General features: G+C 36.5%; 1 protein-coding gene across 1 annotated transcript in view; it reads left to right on the top strand.

The window, feature by feature from the left end:
* Window positions 1-23,147, top strand: part of COL5A2 (collagen type V alpha 2 chain) — a 143,716-nt gene that overhangs the window by 79,816 nt on the left and 40,753 nt on the right. Inside the window, exons 6-18 of the mRNA XM_037162971.2 lie at window positions 537-590; window positions 5,538-5,648; window positions 6,987-7,064; window positions 8,605-8,649; window positions 9,642-9,695; window positions 10,101-10,154; window positions 11,193-11,246; window positions 14,093-14,146; window positions 15,840-15,893; window positions 16,784-16,828; window positions 17,286-17,339; window positions 20,100-20,144; window positions 21,764-21,817. Coding sequence (XP_037018866.2) covers window positions 537-590; window positions 5,538-5,648; window positions 6,987-7,064; window positions 8,605-8,649; window positions 9,642-9,695; window positions 10,101-10,154; window positions 11,193-11,246; window positions 14,093-14,146; window positions 15,840-15,893; window positions 16,784-16,828; window positions 17,286-17,339; window positions 20,100-20,144; window positions 21,764-21,817 — 756 coding nt within the window. The remainder of the gene's footprint in view (window positions 1-536; window positions 591-5,537; window positions 5,649-6,986; window positions 7,065-8,604; window positions 8,650-9,641; window positions 9,696-10,100; window positions 10,155-11,192; window positions 11,247-14,092; window positions 14,147-15,839; window positions 15,894-16,783; window positions 16,829-17,285; window positions 17,340-20,099; window positions 20,145-21,763; window positions 21,818-23,147) is intronic.

Below are 23,147 nucleotides of genomic sequence, written 5' to 3'. Positions count from 1 at the left end.
GAATGTACAGTACATAAAGCAGCAGTAGAATAAGAGGCTTTTCTTTCTCTTGTTTTTATTGGCAACTTGGACTCTGATGAATAGTTTGCGGTATTGTGTACCAGTACGATCTCATACATTCCCTCAGATAATTGAAATTTGGAGTTTGCATAACTATGTAGCTCTCAAAATCTAAAATACAAGTTTTTGTGTCCATAATTTAGTGGCAAGAACTTGTCTGGGACAAGACAGCAAAAATGATCTCTACAAATTTGCCATTACTGTTCAAACTATTATACTCAGCTCATAGGGCTCCAGAGTGCTATAATGTAACACTTAATTCTTTACAGACCTGTAAGCTTCACTGCTAAAACAAACAGCCTTCCTATGCACATTTGGTATGCACACGGCTTTATTTTCTATGGCGTTCAATTGAACTGAATTCAAGAAGAATGGTGATATTTGTTTTCCAATTTTCTTATACCAAAAAAAGCTTTAAAACAAAAACATCTGAAGTGTACATGCTTTGCAGGCATAACCATTATGTTCTGCTTTAGGGGCCTCCAGGATCACAAGGACCAAGAGGAGAGAGAGGGCCAAAAGGAAAACCTGTAAGTTGGCTGTGGGTTCCCTTTGTGCAGACTGCACTGTGTACCGAGTGAGGCCCTCTCTACACCACGTTCTCTGGATGAAGCGAGGCACTGGCAGCTCTGTTCTTCTCTCCCCTCCATTAAATGTGACGTAGAGTTCAGGTCGTGAAGAGATTATCATGTGCTAATAGCTATCTCACATGTTAAAATAGCACAAGTGACATTTATTTGTCTTTTATGAGTTCAACTTCAAATGACGTAGAATCTACGGAAACATAATGAATACCTCATGTTGTTTTCAGAAGGTGCAACTCATGAGTAAACAATGCCAGGAATGTCCTGTTGAGGTAAAACACCCAAGTACTGCGATCTGTGGTTGCTACAGGAATAACCAAATTAAATAAAGGATAAATTATTAGAGGACAAAATTTTCTCTTAAGCTGTTGTGTAATGAATTTATTTTGCAAGTAGTATGCTGCATTTTTTTCATGGAGTCGCTGCTGCAGAGATGTCAAAGGAATAATTTTAGAAATCAGGAAATCCATTAGCGGACAAAGGGAGCACCTTTAAATTTAAATAATCAATTCTATAACCTTGAGATAAAACATGAGAACCTCAAATGTTTCTTTCCTCTTATCACCAGTTGCTATCCTAGGGTAGTAATTCTTTATCTCACCCACAAAAACTAGTTACTTTCATATATTGAATGACTGGATTAATTTTTATATTACTATAATTATTTCATGTTTCAAATCAGAAAAATTTGTGGTATTTCATTTTCTGTTAAATAATATCTACTAAAATTTACCTCTGTGGAATTTCAGCTTTTCAAATATGTATTTACCCATACCTAAATGTGAGAAATTGATGAATAAGAAGCAACAGACAACCCTGAATATATAAATGAGGGAAAACGTATTTTGGGTCATATCACTGGGAACTCTTGCCACTCTGGTCTCTGGTCTCATCTTTGATGCTGTTTTATGCTTCCCCACATTTCACTGAGTATAGCATTATGCTGACACTCTTCCAAACTGGAGTTGGAGTTATCAGTGGTATTGGTAGGCATGCAGGTAAATAACAGTGCCCGAAAGAAGTGGGCCGTAGCCATGCAGGTGGCAGCAGAACTGTGGTCCAGTTATTTTGTGTCCCATCCTTAGTTGCTGCTCTACTGAGCTGTCTCACCAACGCTGGCAGCTTACACACTGTTGGTAGCCCTCAGATGTCTGTCTCAGGTCTAGAATAACAAAGACAGGTAGAGGGAGGGTAGGAGGGGAGGTAGTCATGCAGAAAACATTGTGCATCCATGTGTTTGTGCTGAGAACAGTGAGTGCTAAGTCTGGGTGAAAATTGTTATAAAAAAGTGGTTGGACTTCCAGAACTCCTTGTTAGGATTCAGTGAATCTACTCCTCACTGCTCTTAACTTATTTCCCTCCTCTCCCGTCCGCTTCTTTTTTCTCCTCTCCTCCCCTCTCCTTCTCAGCTTTCTCAACTTAATATATGATTGCTTCTTTTTGTATCTTCATTAGGTCTGAAACAATCAATGTGAATAGTCCATGTGCGTGTGCATGCACATAAAAGAGTAAGGAGTAGTTATTTATTTGGCATTAGACAAGACAATCTGGCAGGTACCCAAGTAGGAAATCTATTTCTCTTTCTTAATTCTAGTAAGCATTGGTGTGATGGAGTTTAACAACTGATTCATTTTTTAAAAAAATCTGCCTCTAGCTTTTGCTGATTTTCCAAGTGTAAATAGTCTCACTATAGCTGATTTTACTATATTGGCATGATGTCACAATATACCCACAGGTAGAATGTTTTGCCACAGGTCTCAAGATTTGCAGGAGCTGCTTGACTAAAACTATGCCTGGCACATTATAGGGTGGTACTGCAGTTATAAATGCCACTTTGTCCCCCATTACTATCAAACACTACAGAAGGCTCACAATGTAGAGCAGTTTCTAAGCTTCAATTATATTGCTGTTTGGGGCCAGGTGTTTCCTTACACATTGTGGGATGTTTGGCAGCACTCCTAATGTCCACCCACTAGATGCCAGTGGCAGCACCTGCTCCATTGCCTCATACAATTGTAACAACTAAAATTAGCTCTTGATGTTGTCAAATGTGGAAGGCAACATTGCACAGGATTGAGCTACTGATATAGAGATACTCTCAAGAAGCCTTCACTCTTAGCCAATGATCATCTGAATGTCTCTCACCACATGTCCTTAGTTTAAGTGTGTCGTCCTGGTAACTTCAGTCATGACAAACTAGCAACCTGTCAGATATGGGCAGTCAGTGGCATGCTGAGTTCTAATTGCACATGACACCTAACATCTATAGGTTTGCTTTCCATCTGTAAAATAGGAAATGTACCAGTTCTGACGTATCATAATTTGTGCTTGTCCAACTACTAACCAGCAGAGAATAAAGTTCTTCAAGATCCTGGGTCAGCATCACTCCTACTTGTGGACGTTTAAAGGTTGCCACCTAGTGGCAATCTGCAAGTACTTTTTATTGTAGATTGCTTCCTGAGGTACTAGAGTGTCCTAGGGGATGGATGAATGTTAACCTTAATATAAATTTATGGGATTCAGCTTACTTCAAAATATGAAAATACATATATTTTAATGAATTCCCAAATTGCTATTTTTGTTTTCAACATTTATCAGTAAAATATTCACATACACATAATATTTTTTTCTTATTTTCACATAATCTTGCTTACTATGTTTTCTTTTGGAAAATTTTTGTGAATTTTATTCCCAATCTCTATAATAGCATATCATGTAGGCTATTTAAAGAAGATCCTATGGAGACACGGAATACATAAGAAGTCAATAAGTAGTAAGCCATCTTCAGAGCAGCCTTGGAAACATGACTATTAATCACAGAGGGCTGATGAAAAGACACAATATTTTGAGTATTAATATTATCCAAACCTCTCTCTCCTCCCATTGACACTAGTGTAGTTTGGTTTTGTCTTTAGAAATCTCTTTGAGAGTAGAAATAATGTGCCAGCTCATTTTTTGTACACATTAATACTGGTAATCAATCAGTAATTTCACATTTCAAAGCACATTAGCTTTCTTTTTTATTTAATCTTTATTGCATTATTTTCCATTACCATTTAGTCCCCTTACACCCCCTCCCCCAGCAGTCACCACACTGTTGTCCATGTCCACGAGTCCTGTGTCCTTTTTCACACGAGGGTCTGTGAGTAGGTCCGACTACTACTTGTCTGTGCAACCATTGACAACATGTGTTTGCAGCTCCTATTGCTCACACTCAGACACTTCGGAAATCCTAGAGAGCAGTTAAAATCAGCCTCCATTAATATACATACAAAGGAAAGAGTTCAGTGAATTGTCAGTGGCTTAGGAGTCAGGAAAGTTTTGATTTTTAAAGGATGAGAATATTTTTCTGAGAAATATTTTACACAATGTCACTTTTAAGACTAAATTATCTACTTCTGTTTGAAAAGATACATTTGCTTATGTACTCCAATCTTCCAGGAAGTAAGCATGTCTATGTGAATGTTTGAATATGTTAAAATACATGAAATTGAATAGCTATTATGCCACCTTCGCCAGAGCCATCACGTGCAAACTGACCCCTCTCACACCTCAGCTTATCCTCTGTTTGCTCCTTCTGCTATATGAGTTTGTCTTTTAGTCACTAATTTTAGGCCACTTGGTATTCTCATGTTTAGGTATGAGAAGCTGCTTTTACTATTGAACTCCAATTCATTTACCATATTTTTCTCAATCCATGCTTCTAATCATAAAAATAATATTGACTTTTGAGTTCTGTAGTCCTTCCTTTCTTTTTAAAGTTAGCTAAGTCTCTGTAGGGTTATAAAGCCAGAAAATACTTAATGAGACTTGTGGAAATGGTGAGGTTAGGGCACGGAGCATTTCCAGAACCGAGGACACGACTGTTCCCCAAGCTGTGTTTGGTATGTGGGTTAGGAGGGTGGAGCTTGGCGGCTGGAAATTATTGCTCACTTTTCTGAGGTGTAGACCTGGCTGGGTCAGTGTGCCTTTCCCTGTTTCTATTGGTCTGTCTGCCTTCGGGGTGGTAAGGAAAATAAAAGGTGCTCGACTTCAAGTACTAGACTAAAGTGGATTGAAATGTGAACATATAATAAATATATTGTCTACCATGTGCCAGGAGCTATGAGAAACATTAAAATATTAAAAATACAACCCCCCCAAACCATAATCAAGGCTCCTTCACATTTTTGCCTAGTTGGGGTTGGGGGGAGTTTAAGCAGGCATACACGTAATTAACTGTCATCTATGACAGGCAAGAGAATTTAGAAATTGTTGTTGACCGCTCAACCAATTAAAGAAATTTTCTAGGTAATTAAATGACTACTTTTGGGGAGTAGGGATTTTTCATATCAGGAGGAAAATTTTAAGATATACATGTGTGATTGAGTGCTAAATTACTGTAGATGGCTGGATTGTTATTCTTTTTATTATTTTTAAGGCTTTATTTTTTAGAAAAGTTAGGTTCATATCAGAATTGAGAGGAAGGTACAGAATTCGATACACACTCTGCCCCCAAACGTTTGTAGCCTTCTCCATTATCAGCATCCCCTGCCAGAGTCCATAGTTTATGTTTGGGTTCCCTCTTAGTATTGTATACTTTATGAGTTTGAACACAAGGCTATAATGACATGTATCCACCCTTATACCGTACAGAGTTTTTTCACTGCCATAAAATCTTCTGTGCTCTACTGATTCATCCCCTACCCCTATCCCAACCCCTGGCAATCTCTGATCTTTTTACTCTTTCCATGGTTTTGCCTTCTCCAGAATGTCATAGTTGGAATCAAACAGTACAGCCATTCATAGTAAAATAATGAACACACCATCTCCACCAAGAAGTCTGTGCAGTTAGCTTTCTATTAAGTGCCCATTTGGCAATAGGTTATCATTCCCACTGGCTTGTTTTTGCAGGGTCCTCGTGGTCCTCAGGGAATTGATGGGGAACCAGGAGTTCCTGGTCAGCCAGGTCCTCCAGGGCCACCCGGACACCCTTCTCACCCAGGACCTGACGGCATGAGTAGGGTAAGGGCTGTGCATTGTTCAATGCCGTATTTAGATAATATGCTAAGGTTTTGATTTATTGCTATTATTTTAAATTGTGTTGGTTCAGTTGTTGACCCTTAACTATAAGAGCAGCTTCGTGAAGCTAATGCTGCCACGAACAATGATAAACTAAGAAATCCACAGGGAATTGTTGGAAAATTCAAAGTAACATTTTTTTAAAGTACTGCTTCAAAGATAGTTCTCAAGGTCAGTTCCAGACTTTGTGAACTTTCTTCTTTCTGTTGACTTTAAAGGACTGGGAAATGAAAAATCTATGACATTTTTTTCATTTCACTGGAATAGTGTTGAACTCTGTGTTATGCCCTCAACACCACGGGGGTGGGGGTGGGTGGTGCATCTGTGATTATGTTTGGAAAGGGCCATCGAGTTGGCACTAAAAATTTATCTGATTCTTCCCCAAATTTTAGTTTTCTACCAGAAGTAAAATAAAACTGACTTTCTATACCTGCCTCTTGAATTCTTAGTGGCAGACATAGGGATTTATAAGTACATTGCATAGCGTAACAAAGAAACATCCAGAGCCCTAAAATATGATTTTTGTTTTACAATTCACACATTCATTTTTCAGCTGATGGTAGGAAGAACTGCCAGTTTTTTTCAAACAATATGCACATTCTTTTCCTGCTAAAATCTGGAGATTAGAACTCCGGGAACATATGTGGACAGTTTTGGTCAGTTGGGTTACCAGAGTTTTTAGATATGAAAGACAATAGGTAGAACTGTTAATTAAAACTGCCAATTCTTAGAACATTCAGGGATTCCATTAAAAGGGTTATAAAATTTTTATTAACTTACATACATACAGTTAAATGCTCACTGGCTATGAACAAGAAAAAAGAATACCAGCTATGGTAAGTAATATAGTCTGAAATGGAATCTGGACTCTTTAAGACAGATGTTTCAAAAGCAGTCTCTCAGCTCCGTCCAGATGTTTGGCATGCTCTAACCTTGGGAAGAAATCAGATAAAGAGATTTACAACTGAAATTGATGAGAGTGGCTAAATACTTAACAGAATGAGTCACGCTTTTATCAAGTATCAGTCATTTGGCCCATTCCAATAGTTGTTCTGAAACAGCATGGTTATCAGATACTCCGTGGAAGGTTGTTCAGTTCAAAACACACACAATGAACAACAACTTGAGTCTTTTTCTTGCTTTAAAGCAAAAGTTTAAAATGATTCTTAGAAGGGCCATTCTGTAAGAATCCCAGAGAATTTACATACATGTCTCAATTTAATAAATATTTTGATATACATCTTTTACTGTGGAAATAATGTCAACACATTGCTTTTCCAGCCATTTTCAGCTCAGATGGCTGGGTTGGATGAAAAATCTGGCCTGGGGAGTCAGATGGGACTGATGCCTGGCTCAGTGGTAAGCACAAATTTTACTGATAATTAAAGTACTTTTGAAAAATCCATTTTAAAAAGAGAGGTCTCAGTTTGTTAAGAGAAATATGTGTCTTCTTAAACATCTCCATCCACTTATTCATTCAGTTTATTTATTAGACCCTCATACGTACCAGTTAAAAGCCCAGAGGTATTCCATTCATAACTGCAAAGTATTTGTCGACATTCATAAAGGACTGTTTGTATATTTCATTTATTATTTAAAGATAATAAGGAATTTTAAAACATATAACTAACAGTACCACATCAAAAGGGTACTTTTTAATAAATAAAACAATTGCTTTATGATGTTGTTAGAAATAGTGATTTGGCAAAAATTTGAAACAAGTTTGCTAGTTTTATTTTCATCATTTCCTAGTTTTCTTAATATTCTCTGGCTACCTATAGGAACAACGTCAAGTTTCCTTGCAGAACCTACTGACTATTCCCATTCTCTTTTGAATTTCTTCAGCAGCTAGAAAGCTTCCCATTTTTCTCTAAGCAGGTACTTCAACCTGAGTGCTTGGAGCAGTGATATCTCACTGAATGAATGAATACCTTTAAAACCAACTCTTCCATGCTTTTCTACTCATAATTCAGAAGCATTCCAGATTAATGGGTATTTTAGGTACATCCTTAAGGCCAGAATTGTTTGTATGTATTATTTAAGTCATCCGAGATATGCTCTCATCAATGATTATCTTGGGATAATTTTCTGAAGTATATGAGTTTTAATCCATTCGAAGTTTAAATTACATGTATTTGTTTTTGTAATGAAGTTTTAATTTTCTTACTAGCTAAAAATCTAATCAATTCAAAACAAAAATTTAAGTTACCATAAGAACAAACTTGATTTTGATTTAATTGAATTTACTTTTTAATGTATGACATTAAAATTTGTATAGGCATATTAACCATTTTTTAAATTGCATTTTTCTTTTCTTCCCTCGGTTATGTTTCAGTGTGGTCATTTCATGTTTAAACGAGGAAAGCCTGTGAGGGTGCTTTAAGTATATGTTATGAAAGAAAGAAATAGTCCAGAAATCTCAGTCCCCTGAAAAATTTTAGGCTTACATTTCAAATAATCTAGTCATTATTTCTGATGTTTTCATGAGCCTTTAATTCAACTCGCTTAATTAAGTTATGAGAGTTATCTGCTGTGAAGCCAAAGAATTAAATAGTCAGCTCAGTAAGTCCTTTAGGCCTGCCAAGGGTTTTCCTTTGTCAGGTGTTGGTTTCAACAGATCCGCTCCTTCAGCACACGCGCATTCTCGCCACAAAGGCATTGGGTGTGCACAGGCATATTCTCTATTTCTCTTTGTAACAGCGAAAGTATATATAAAGTCATCCCAAATGTTATCCTAGCTTTACTTCTCTTGAATTTAGCTGCATTCCAGATGAGCACAGATGGAGAATGTCATCATCTTCCACTGTCAAAAGTTCACTTTTCCAGATTAAACATTTTTTAAATGTTTGACCTAGTTGTCATTAACAGTATACAACTTTTCTTCTCATTTGCTTTTAAGGGTCCTATTGGCCCAAGGGGACCTCCAGGTTTACAAGGGCAGCAAGTAAGTAGTTTTATAATTAAATTACAACTGTAGCAATAAATAAATAAATAAATAAACAAACAAACCTCTGTGATATGACTGCTTTGAGCTGGTCTTTAAATTGCATATTGTAATCCTTACTTTGAATGGGTCATAGTCCATTAATATTCACTTAGAAATATATGCAGTATGATTTTCAAAGTTGCTTGTGGGGCTGAAGTTTTATTGTCTGGCTTCTTTAGGTTACTGACTTTCAACACAAGTAATTTTTATGTGCCTTTGTTTCTGAAATAACATGTCAGGATGAAAATTCTCATAATTGGTTATGTGCCAACTCTGAGACTATGAAATCAGATTATAGAAGGTAATTACTATGTGGTATTATTAGAAATGGCATTCAGGGGTGATCACTTCATAGAATCTTTAAAAAGATCATAATACTAAACTCTTTTTCTGTGGCCTGTAAAATACTAGTAAAGTAGTGGCACAGAGCTATGTTAATTTTGTAGTGATTTGACAGGCAGTAGAAAATAATTTTTTAAAGGGAAGATAAAAAAGAATTCTTATCTCAGTCAAAGATACCATATTGTCATTATCATATGTGTGGAGTTTTACCTTAAGTCAGTTTATATTACTACCATTGGTGAATAGAAAATATAGTTGTTATTTAAGATGACAAAGAGGAAGAAGACCAAGGAGAAAAAAGAAGAAAAATATTATGATGGTAACTACCATTGATTGAACACTCTTTCCTAGCACTATTCTATGTTCTTAATATGCATTAGTTATATAAATAGGTATAAAAGCCTAGTGAAATAGGTACCATATTATTCTCATTTCATAGATCAGAAAACTGAAGTATAGATAGAGTATGTAACTGACACAAAGTCATACTATTAGATAGTGATAAAGCCAGCACTTTGAACAATAGCGCTATACTACAGTGTTTTGAATTAGTGTTCTGGATTCAGTGTTCTGTGTTTTCTGTATATATAATCTGTTCTCAATTTTAGGGTGGCGTTGGCCCTGCAGGACCTCCTGGTGAACCTGGTGAACCTGGACCAATGGTAAATGTCAAGTGAACAGGTAGACGCAATTAAATATGGGTCCACCATTATAATGGTGTCCTGAGTTACTTATTTTACCAACTCTTTACTTATGTAGCAGGAAATTGCAGCCCAGTCCAGGGGCTCTGTATTATGGATTGTGTTGAAGCTATGTTTCTTGTGGCAGACTATTTAACTTCTGAGACTTTGAAAAGGATCAGCTGACAGTGCTGAGATAGTTGTATTTGTGAATGCAAACTTGTTCTACTGAGCAAGTATTCTGAGTGATACAACATAAAATTCAGAATATTAGTGAAGCTATTTTCTGGGTTTTTAAAATTTGCCTCAACAATATTTTGGACTGAATCATTGGTTGGAGTGGATAATATAGGTAAATATTCTTTTTTTCCTTTTTTTTGTTCCTAGGGTCCGGTTGGTGCACGTGGACCAGAGGGCCCTCCTGGAAAACCTGGTGAAGATGTACGCTGCCTTCCTTCATTTCCCTTTGAAATTTTTTAAGAGCCTAAGAAGGAACTACAGTGTTAACATAAGTGTTATTCATTAATGCCCTTTCATTTCCCCTACTTTTAGCTTCTATTAATGTCAATCAAAACTAGAGAGCTCAGAAGGGAATTTTATAAAATCTTAAGTGCTCTTAATTTTGATGGTAATACCGTATTAGGTACTGTCTCTTTCCCTCTCCCCAAGTTTTCCCTTATGATTTCTCCATGAGATACTAGAATTGTTTTCACAATAGCTTCAGCCTTTGCTGATGGAACTCTGAAGTGATCTGAAGGAAAAATTTATTACTCTGATAGCAACAACATTATGAGGTTGTCATTAAATGGATTTTTAAGATGTGTTAATGGGCAAGCATCAATATTGCTCTCCAATGCTGAAAAAGTAATTTCTTCAGTTGAATTTTTAATTACAGTTAAGACTCAATTTCAGATTTTAACATTAAAAACATGTGATCAAAGAACAGAGTGTAAGGAAGGATTTGCTTTTTGGAATCTTTTGTTAGTTGTACCAAAGTTGAGGATAAAGTTTTGGGTAGGCCATCAATTTCTATATGATACTAAACTAAGTGAATATTTTCTCTTTATCTGTCATGTGATTTATTTAAGCAGATTACACTGAATTAGGCCATAAGAAAAACATCTTGGGCAGTTCTTAATATTTTTTATAACAAGAAAAGAAGTGGCAAGTAGTATTTTAAAGAACCATTGTTTAATTCAGTGCCATATGTTGATACAGAATTTTATTCATATATACATGTGTATAAATTTTGGTGAGCTAGGTCAGACCAGTATTATTTATATTCATTTCTTCTTGATGTATCACAAGCTTCACAAACTGACTTGCTAGAATGGGTTGCCATAAAAAATAGAGCTCAGTGTTTTTATACTGTTCACAGCATTGAACACGGCTTTCTAAAGATTTCTGATCTACAAGGGTTTGTCATTTAGTCTCATGAGAGAGCATTTTAATCCCTCTGTGCTTTTTTTTTCCATAAAGGGTGAACCTGGTAGAAATGGAAATCCTGGTGAAGTGGGATTCTCGGGATCTCCAGTAAGTTTATATTTCTCATTACGATAGTATGCAGTAAACACAATATACCAAGATATATCTATCTTCTTTTGTCATGGTGGAACAGGACATTTTGCCAGAATGATGACTCTAATTTCCTGCTTCGTATTGTAGCATATGAAATGCCCTTGTAGAACCAGAGAATTATATGATGCACTAACATGGATATCTCCAAACTACACATCAGATTTTCAGATAATCACTAGTCTGACCTACTGATATGTTACATCTCAATCCTGTTTATCATTTTTTATCTTTTTAATGTTTTGTTTTGTATTGTTCACATGTTGAAAACAACAGCTTGAAAGAGAACAGACTTATTATCTATTAGGGACCATAAGTTGTGGACAAGATGTCTCTTTGGCTGCTCCTCAAACCCTAATGTTGGCTGAAATTCTTGATTGATGTTCTGGGTCCTAAAACTTATGACAAGATATGTTGACTGCCAGCTCCCAACACAGCTGTTTTCTTCTCCCTTGGATCACTACAGGGACAAGGCCCTGGCAACCCAGCCCAGCAGAATTTAGGATCTGGCCCACTTGGCCACGCTCTGACCCACCTTTCTGCCTTCACTCAGATTGCTTTGATAGGCCCTCCCCTAAAAGGTGCTACACAGGCAATGGGGAAAATTAGAGAATGATAAGAAAAAAAATCCTCTAGCATTTCTGCTCTTAAAGTTTTTCTTTGTTCAACATCCCCTAAATTGATTTGGCCTTCTTCTTGTTATATTTTCTATACTTTCCAAGTGTTTCTACCACTGAATGCATCCAACAATACTGCAGGCCTTGCTATTTACTTTCTGAAAATTGATGGAAGTCCAATACTGGGATTTTTTAAAACAATGAATGCTGATTTTTTTAAGGGAATTTACAGGGCTCCAAGGATTATTGAGTTTCAAATATAAAACCAGTTCCCAGCGCCTTTCCCGTCTCCCTTTCCTCCCCCATCATCCTGGAAAGTCAGTGCAGACGGGGGCATGTGGTTTAGTCATTAGCACAGATGTTCATGTCACCCAGTCCAGACTCGAGCCCCCGTCCCGCTGCGCTCGCTCTGCACACACAGTGCAGTGAGGGAGCCTCCGCGGGGAGGAAACGTGCCTCGCCAGCACGTCGCAGACGCACTCGGCCAGGGCAGCGCAACGGTGTGTGACTGGCGTGTGATGACAATCTCCGGTCAGCAGAATGAGAAGAGTTTATGAGCGCTAGTACATCTGGTTCATTTTCTTGTTACGGAGCTATGTGATCACGTGAGAATTCCCTTGCAGACCACAAAAACTCCCGCGTTAATGAATTATTTGAAATAACACAGCTCAGTGATTCCCCTATAGGCTTAGATGGATGTGTACCGAGTTTCCTGCTCAGGATGGAGGGCAGGAAAATCTCAGTAAAGGGGTACATTCCAGTGGAAAAGCTTAAAGGGAGTTCTTGAGAAGAAAGAATTTTTAAATAGGCCTGTGTAAACAGAGTAACTAATGGAACTTTTTTTGTTTAGAGGGCAATGGTTTGTTTGACTGTGATAACACCCCCTCCCCCAACAGAATCTGCAGAAACATTCTGCAGCCAATCCCAGAGAAATAATTATTTTGCCTTTATCATATAAAGTTTATGTATTGAGTTATTTATTCATTGATTTAACTAACAGCTAGTGAAGGCTATAATGCAAACAGATGGATTTTGCTCTCTGTGTAAGATCGTGCTGGTGCAGTGAATTTCCTTAAGAAAAGTTTAGGAAAGTGTTTTGAGTGTTAAAAGAAATATTAAACCATTTCTTAATTCAGATGTTCATTCTGTGATTATTTATTGGATGACCACTAGTCAGGAATAAGGCTTAGTGCCAGGAATATGCTGATTAATAATAATAATTGCTAATAGTGGAGAACATCAATCTACGCTATTGAGTGCTCACTCTACTGGCTTTCCAATGGCAGTGGAATGGCATTCATTTCAAACCAAATTTATTACAGGCAATGAAAATAAGTGAAGAAGTCACTGGGTCCTTAACTATTTTAAGAGGTTATGAGGAAAAACTTTCAAGTGTCATTTCATAATAGTCTTACCATTTGCACTTGATTTTTTTGTTTGATTTCTATTTTTTAAAATTCTGTATGTTTAGGTAAAGAATGCATACTATTAACAGAAATGTAAAAATTACTGAGTCAAGGAGCCAGACCATTCTTTCTGTATTTGTTGACTTTCATTTCTGTTGGATATTTTATTTCCTCAGTTTTTTAAACAATTATAAATCTACCAGCTTCTATCTTTTGCCTTTAAATATTTTCTGTTTATTGATTTTAATATAATCTTTCTAATCATATTCTACTGCCAATATTTATAAGTTCAGGGAAAGTAAAACACATTGTTTGCTACAAATGCATTTATTCTTTTACCACAAAGAAAGCACATATAAAGGAAGGAAATCATACTTTTCCTTAATTTTTCTCCTAATTTCTTCCTATACATTGACCTAGTTGAGTTAGACACTAGTTGTGTTGATTCAGGCTTATTTTCTTCTGTTTGTGTGTGTTTCATTAATAACACAATGACATTATTGGAAATTTTGAGAATGTTGTCAAACCAATACCTGGCATCAGTTCCTGTCTCTGTGTAAGTCATGTTTCCATTTCAACACTGTTTGCCTTGCTAAGTTTCACTCACCTGGATGCATTTTGGTAGATAAACACATACTATTCTTTTTTGTTCTTTGCTTTATTGGTTAAAAAATAACAATACTATGTGCCAGATATTTTTTGGGGGGGATGTATTTTAAGGAATTTCCTATTCTCATTAATGATTCTGAAATGCCTTATATGTTCTCCTCACCCCCCACAGGGAGCTAGGGGATTTCCTGGAGCTCCTGGTCTTCCAGGCCTGAAGGGTCAACGAGTAAGTTCAATCCTCTATAATCACTTTGGATGCTTTATCTACTGAGCAATGTCTAGAGGGCATTACTTTTGGAATCTTTACAATTACATTTATTAGTTGTCCTAGTGATGGTGAATACAGTAGTCATCTGAGGTTACCAAAATGACAATGCTGTTTTACATTTCTTTTGAATTTTGTTTGATTCTATAAAATATATTTTGAGTTCTTATTATATACTGAATACTGTGCTACAAGAGGACACAGTGATCAACAAGAAACGTGTAGCTTTCAGCTTCAGGCTAGCAAGGCATTTGGTTAAGAAAAGTCAATTACTGCATAGTGGAGTAAGTGACATAACACTAGAGAGTGCATCAGATCGTAGGAGAGCCCAGTCAGCCTAGGTTTGGAAGGCTGTAGGATGCTTCTATCTTTGTATAACTCAGTATCATTAATTTGTAACTATTGGGCTGGTCAAAAAGTGTTTAGTTTTTTCTGTAAAATAAAATACATTTTTTTATTTTTACCAATAGCTTCATTGATTTGTGTATTTTTAGTATGTCAGCTATTTCCTCCTATTGGCTTCTAGTGGGTAGAGGCCAGGGATGCTTCTAAACCGTTTCCAATGCATAAGACAGCCTACAGTAAAGAATTATTTGGTCAAAATGTCAAAAGTACCAAGAAACTTTGCAAACCTCATTTGACATGTTCAATCAGTCATGGCACCTTCTCTATACACTGCACAAATCTTTTTTGCTTTTCAGTTGTGTTTTAACATTTCTTAAAATAATAAATGTTGTTAATAATAATGAACGCTGAAATAATAAATAATAAATGCTGAAAATGTTGTGTATCTTCTTTCCTTTTCAATATTAAAATGATAGCACAAAAATTCACCACTTTTTATACGTTTTTTAAATGCATGCTAGTATGACAACTGTCATAATACAATCTTCATTTGAAACAATTTTGTTAAATTGCTTCAATTCAAAACAATTTTGTTAAATTTTATTAAATTGTTCTGAATGAAGTTAAAGACAACTAAGCACTACTAGAGTCATTGTATGTAGAAAACTAAATAAACTTTTTTGTCAATTATATGTTAGATACATATACAGGGTAGGGCAAAAGTAGGTTCACAGTTGTGAGGATACAAAACACAGAGCTTATTCATTATTGTATTGTTTTTCATATGAACAACTATAAACCTACTTTTACATTTCACCCTGTATAGAAATTATCTATCTATCTATCTATCTATCTGAAAGCATGGCTAATACTTGGTAAATACTGGTCAGCCTCTGTTTTGAGTGGATAAGTTTCTGATTAGAATGCTTGCTACTGTACTTGCTGTAATAGTTATTAAATATTTTGAAAATCACCCCTCTATATAATACATATTTTATAAGTATATAAACTCTATAGCTATTTATTTTCTTGTAAGTTCTTTATTTATAGCTAAAGATTAAATTTCTTTGAAGTCAAAAAGTTGGAAATGTGAGAACATTGCATATTGAAAATATTATTAAAAGGGGGGAACTCTAATTTTCTTTGAGTAGACTTTCAGAAATGTTGAGAATTTAGAAACATTTTGAGTAACAACCTTAAGTTTGAGACCCATTTTCATAAGTCACTTTCTGTAAGCTAATTTTTGGTTCTTTTATGCATCTGAAAATTTTAAAAGCAGTAAAATACAAATTTATATTTTTCTTCTTAGGGACATAAAGGTCTCGAAGGCCCTAAAGGTGAAGTTGGAGCACCTGGTTCCAAGGTGATTGTGTAGTTCCTCAGTATAACCTCACTGTAGTGTTTGGGTTGTGCTTCAAGTGCCACAGTTTTTTCAGAGCCCCCTTAAATAAGTCTGGAGGAAAGAGAAGTATAAAAAATGAACAGTTAAGTAGATAAATGTTATTTTTCATAGGTAAGTTGCAATAAATTCACCAGGATACATGATATGACCTAACTTTGCCACCAGGAATGGCCACCATGGCTCTGAGTTTCTATCAGTGTAGGGTGGACATTGTCTTTGTGTGGCACATGGCACTATGAATCCACCTCCTCAAACAGTCACTCTGGTTTCTTCTTTAGACATATCAGAGAGGATTACATGGTTCATTAACCCATTATTTAGTGTCCTTTTACTTTTGGGGCCATTTGGCCATTGCTCCTTCCCCCAATTTTATTATGCTTCTAGTTGGAGAGAAAAGATCAAGGAGGTGCAGAGGGCTTATTAGTGGGAAGTATCATGAGTTTAGTATATGCAAAAACATTTGGCCTTAAAATTGTTATTTCTGAGCTTCCTGTAATAGAACCTAAAGAAATATTATAGTCAATTTTAGCTTTGTAAAGTTTTACTTGACCTAAAGTATTATCAGACATAGACAAATAATTACTTTTTTTGATAATAATTAAGATGACTAAGTATGATAGCTCCATCAGTGTATCACCAGTTTTATTTTAGACTTATTTCTATAGAAACAAAATTTTAATTGCATTTTAGAAAAAGAAACACAATAGGCTTTTGAGGTCCTTTATTGAACGTATTCTTTTCAAATGCTCATTTTGAAAATAGACATTTAGAAGGATACACATGTAGAACAAAATGATGTGCATGTCAATTGTAGGTTACTCATTTGTGATGTGATCTCATTTTTGCTTTAGGGTGAAGCTGGCCCTACTGGTCCAATGGGTGCTATGGGTCCTTTGGTACGTACCACTTTAATTCTTTGTTATTTCTTTGCTTTTTAAATTATATTAAGAGACCATTTAAATGAAATAAACAAAAAGGCATGGAAAGCATGTTTGCTTGTGAACTAGTCTTGTTTATCAGCTGACAGGCAAGTGCCCTGTAACAACTGCATCCTTCAAATAGAAAGCCTCCCTGCATTTCATTACTTTTCTTAACTGTGAGTGCCCGTATTTTTTCCCCATATACTCAGAGACCAAATCAGCATTCTTTTGGATTCAGCCCATTAAAACTAGATTAAGTGAAATCTACTTAGGTGAGAGGTGGTAGCTTATATATCTCCACAGGTAGAGAGTGTTCAAACCCCAATTTGATTATTTGGTGGCCAATTATATTGAGTCTCAATTGTTTTGAGTAGCATAATCAAGCTGCCAGAGAGTTTAAATAATATGCTTCAAGAGCTATTTTTTTCTCCAGGGCCCACGGGGAATGCCAGGAGAGAGAGGGAGACTTGGACCTCAGGGCGCTCCTGTAAGTATGTGTGTTCTAACTCTCTCGGATGCTGTCCTGCTATGCGTTTTAAATGGGTACTGGCTGCCTAATTTTATTTTTTTTCATTTTCTGTTGAAATAAATTTAGGTTTACAGAAAAGTTGCAAAGGGGATAGAATTCTCGTGTACTCTTCACCTAGCTCCTCTTAATGTTACCATCTTGTATAACCACAGTACATCTGTTGTCTATTTTACTACAGAAATGAAGAAAATAATGAAAACATGTAGAATGTAATCCAAGGAAGAACATAAACTTTAGAATAATAGTAACATTATAAAATAGGTAACATTTATCAAGCACTTATTATGTAGTAAGCATTCTTTCAAATATCTTTATATTTATCACAATCCTAAAAGGTAAGTACTATGAATGCCACCTTTCAAAAATATGAATCTCCTGATCGTCTGCCTTTGATCTATTTTAAATGTACAGATTGAGAAATACCCTTGCTGTCTGTGCATGTACCTCAAACCTAGGTGGGGGGCATATTCTATTAATTCTCTTCACAGTTCTCTGAAGGGCAGGCTAGACTTGGTGATATTTAAGACTTGCAGTTTATTACACGGCATCCACTTTGTTTTTGACAATTAAGGAGAGCCAGCTGGCTGTATTATTTTGACCGTCATCCCCATTAGTATTAAAAATGTCAGGTTTACGGCACCTGCTGTTACCCTACAAAAGATAGCCACCTGTGAGGTTCTCAGTGGTACCAAAGGCAAGGGCCCTTGTTTGAGAGAAGTGAGACCCTCTCACTAGACTGTTCCTTATTATTTGGTGGTCAGAGTGTCTTCTGTACATGTGAAGAATATTGTGGAGTCTAATCAGCTCTTGCCTTATCCAGCTTTACTTAGCATGTCCAATGTAGTATGTTTACTTCCTGTGCTTTCTTCTACCATTGGCCAGGCAGTTATGGCATTTCCGACTCACTTTGTGTGGGCTATTGCTCTTTTCAAGTTTCTAAGAACCATCTACCCTGTTAACACCACCTCCCGGGGTCTTTATCAAGGTGTTAAATGTGTCTCATGGAAGAGTGTTCCTACGTCATTAAACTTCTCTAACTTTATATTTTGTCCCTCTTGATCCAGTACTTTTAGGACCTAGTCCCATTAATTATCTCTTGAATCCTGCCTCTATGTGGTGTATAGAATGTAGGTCTTTTTGGTGTATAGTCTCTTCTCTCTTTAATGAGAAATAGCACTTCCTCGACCTCATTATTTTGTGACTTTATGCTACCTGTTGGTCTGCTGGTGGGAGTGGGAGGGGCAGGCGGTGGTGGTAATGGCATGTGCTGCCTGGTAAACTGGAGGCTTCTGTATCATCTTTAAGCAAGGAAGAATTATAGTCTGTTAATAGTGGGAGTGGGCCATTGTGGAGGCCCATAGGCTTCAGGGTATCTGAGATTTTGAAATTCTTAAGATATTCCAATGCCAAAAGCCAAGGTCCTATTTTTTTCTGATCAAGGACTCTGATCATGGCATAGGAAACTTTACATGTTTTAGAATTCAGCTCTCTCAAGAGCTTTTAAACCTTTATCATTAAGTCCTGGGCTGGAGCTTCAGCTTTGTCTTCCCTCTGGTTGTGGAAGATCACGATACTTTTAAATGTTGCCAAAGAGCCTTATATTGGTGATTAATCACCATCAGCCTTTCATTTGCTGGATTCACTCAAGACCCATGCAATTCCATCAACTTTTTAGCTGCTCTTTCCCCTAAAATATTTCAAATGCCTGAGTCACTGCACCCATAGCCATTCCCTTGCACTGGTGGCCTATCTCATTTCACTACTGGAGTCAATATTTACTACTACCTCACCACAGCATGCCAGCGGTGAGCTGTACTGTATCTCTCATAGTTGGTCAGTGAGGAATCCAACTTAACAATTCCATTTTAGAGTCTACCTTCTTATACTGCCTCATGCACCAAAGGTATTGAAGCCTTAAATCTAGTTTCCCCAAAAAATAGCATCGGAGCAGACTTGTGTGCAAGAAATTTATCGGGGAGTGCTTTCAGAAACTATACTTGTGAAGAAATGAGTAAAAGAACTAGGGTTTTTCAGAGGTAGAAATTAAACGGTATTACAACTGCAGCAGAGACCTTATACTCCACGAGTCCTCAGTTCCATGGGAACTCTGGGAGCTGGGACGGCTCTTCAGTTCTTGAATATGGTCAGTCCTTGTACCACGACATTGACCATGGAAGGGGCATAACTTTGGGAGAGGTAACTTTTTTTGGGGGGCAGGCAACTGTGAGCCACCAGGTTCTCACTTCCAGCAGTGGTAGAATGATTCCTTCAGTGCTGAAGGGGGAGCTTGGTGACACCCACCCCATTCACTGCTACCTAGTCTCCTTGTGTGTGCAGGTGTGCTTTACTTTATTGTTTCCACAAAGAGTATATTCCTTCCCTGAGTTAACATGGCTGTTAAGAAGAATGAGGTATTCAAAATGGAATTGTCTTTGAGCTAATTTGATAGCAGGTGATACATTTAAGTAAAAAAGAGTGATTTTAATCTGTTTCATTTCTTTCAATCTTGATTTTTCTTCCTTATTGCTGTAAGGACAGATGTATGTATTTCTACCTTACTAGTGTTGTGTAAATGTGTATTTTTATTTCTGTAAACTGAGAAGGTTATTGTTAGTTAATCTTGATATTTATTCTTTACTTTGTAAAATGGACATTTTTGTAATGCAAATGAATAATGACCAAATAGAGTAGAATCCTGTCTTTTTTCCTTCTAATTAGGGACAGCGAGGTGCACATGGTATGCCTGGAAAACCTGGACCGATGGTGAGTTGTACTATTTTTATATTCACTCATTCATTCTTCTATTTTTACATTCATTAACATTTATAGAGCATCTACTGTGTCCACTTGCAGTAAAAAGATGATGAACACAAAGTACATGTCTTTGAAAATTGACTTGTCTATAAAAAAAGAGAGACACAGCAATTAATATTGTGGCTTACTACTATTGCTGACTGCTCTAACATAGGATGCAGCTTGTGGTTTTGGTGACAGAGAGGAGAAAATACCTACATCTGTAGCTAGAGCAAGATGTCAAAGAAGACTACTTAAAGAGAAGCAACTTTCAAAAGAGGAGTGTATAAAATGACCAAGAATAGAGCATGGTTCATAGAATAGAAATATGAAAAAACATGATGAGCTCAGAGAAGTACTGGGAGGGGAAATCAGATTTGAAATTATTTGCCCTCAGGATACTTTCTCCCTTTTTATTAATAAAAGGATACAGAATAAGTATAATTTAAAAGTGCTTTTTAAAATACAAAACTCATGGAATTAAAGACTGATGGTTCTTAAAACAAGAACAGGATAACTGGGAATGGAATTCCTCTTACACTCCTATCTTTTAAATCCAGCATTTAAGTCATTGGTTTAAACTCCATGCAGGCCTTCCCAAATGTGGGATAGTGACAAGTATCAATTTCTTTTTTTTGTATTTATAGTATTAATATTTTTATTTTTTTAAAGTTTTTTTATTGTTCAATTATAGTTGTCCACATTTCTCCCCATTATTCTCCCCTGGTCTATCCACCCCCACCTTCCACTTTAAATTCTCCCCCCACATTGTCTTTGTCAATGGGTCCATTATACATGTTCCTTGACCTGACCCTTCCTCTTCTTTCCCCATTATCCCCCTCCCTCATCTTCTCTGGTTACTGTCAGTTTGTTCTTTATTTCCATGTCTCTGATTCTATTTTGCTGGCTTGTTTGTTTTGTCGAATATGCATTTCTTATTAGCCTGAAAAAATCACTCTAAAATATTTAGATGATTCTTAGGCATCATCTTTATATTATAGTACCAGATTTTGTTACAAAACATAACTTTTAAAAAACTGTATTAGCCCTGGCTGGTGTGGCTCAGTGGATTGAGTGCTGGCCTGCAAACCAAAGGGTCTCCCGTTCGATTCCCTATCATGGCACATATCTGGGTTGTGGGCCAGCTCCCCAATAGGGGGTGCATGAGAGGCAACCACACATTGATGTTTCTCTCACTCTTTTTCTCTCTCCTTTCCCCTCTCTCTAAAAATAAATAAATAAAATCTTTAAAACATCTACATTAATTGTAGATTACAATTAGAAGTCTATAAAGAAAGTACACTTCTTAAGAGCCAATTACTTTAAACAACTTGTGGTTGTTACTGACTTAATCTTCTATGTTAGGGCTAGAAATCCTATTATGTTTAATACCAAAGGACATATTTTTAGTAATATTTCATATCAATGTTGGAAGGTGCTTTTATTAAAATTCCATTATTTTGTGATTTTAAATCACTAAGTCAGTTATTCATGTGTCAAAAACAGAATTTTGTCAAAGAATAAGAGATGACTTATTTAGATATTGATTAAAATACAGGTCTGATAACTTTTCTGGTTTCTTTTAATAGGGTCCTCTTGGGATACCTGGCTCTTCTGGTTTTCCAGGAAACCCTGGGATGAAGGTAAAATGTTAATATACTTAGTTCTTGAATACATGAATCCCAAAGTGAAGAATGTTATTTTATTTACTGAAGAGTATGGAGATTGCTCAATAAGGAAAGAGTTTAGAGTGTTCTCTATGTCCATATGGTAGGAAAAAAATGAAAGAAAATGTAAAAATTAGATGACTATATAATATGTAATTAAAAGGGAATTACTTATAATCATACAAAGTAACATCAAAGAATCTATTGTTTTAGGACTCTAACACCAGACAGTTGTAACAGCTGCAAGGAATAAGAGCTTATCTGAATTGGAACTCTGTTCTTGGATGCGGTGTCTGGCAGTAATAAATAGCAGAATGTTCTAAACAATAGTAGACTAAGATAAATCAGAAGTTGTCTCAAAGCTGTTCTCTCACACAATGCTGGCTTTTACTCCTATCCCACCTCCTTCTCCCACTCCTGCCCCCCCCTACTTCCTGCCTGTCACTCCTGACCATTTAAAGGACTAGTCTGAGAGGCTCTTTGGCACACCACATGGGAATGGATTAGAGTATTCTGCTGGGATGATTTACATCTGTAGGAGATCACAATTGGTTCTTTCCCTCAATACTTTGGATAATAAATTTAAGGATTACAGTAAGAGATTATTAAGGCTAATTAGCTAAATTAGTGAGTAAATTCAGAATACTACTTTCAAATTTTAAACAACACAACATATTCGATTATCCTTCACACCCAATTTCCCACTGGCAATAGTTTTCTTCATCTTAAGGAACTTACTCACAAGTTTCTACTGCACAAAAATCACTATGGCTATGGAAGTCACCTCACTTCCCTAAATCTTGTTTTCCCATGGAATTTTGTTGAAGACCAAATGAGACAATCTATGCAAACCCTTAGCATAGAGCTTGGTGCAGAGGATGCCCTTAAAGTAGGTCATTGTTTCTTGTTAGTTAGTGCTACTTAAATTGGACTTCAACTTGGAAACCAAGAAACAAACAAAAGTCTGTACTGACACTTCACATACTCTTTGAAGTGTGAGATTCATCAAGTAAAATTATTCTTCAAATGTTCTTGAATACCATCTTCAAACTCTGTGCCACAGGTATGTGGCTGCTTTAAAATGATGCCCTGAGTCTTTTCACTAACCAGTCCCCTCTTTCACTGAGAGCTCACTCTGAACTCAGGCATGTGGGACCTCCCTCTGTTCCCCTCTGTATCTGTTCTGCTCCCTGAAGTCCTAATCCTGTTGCCACCAACTCTGGCCAAGGAGAGGCCAACTTCCCTGTGTACCCTGGTCAAAATATGCAAAGTACCCTCTCTCTTTTGTAGGACCATCCACTCTCAA

Source organism: Artibeus jamaicensis, unplaced genomic scaffold, assembly GCF_021234435.1.
Source record: "Artibeus jamaicensis isolate MK-2021 breed Jamaican fruit bat unplaced genomic scaffold, CSHL_Jam_final contig_391, whole genome shotgun sequence".
Classification (NCBI taxonomy): Eukaryota; Metazoa; Chordata; class Mammalia; order Chiroptera; family Phyllostomidae; genus Artibeus; species Artibeus jamaicensis.
Note: the sequence above shows the minus strand (reverse complement) of the source record. Positions and strands in the feature narration are given on the sequence as shown.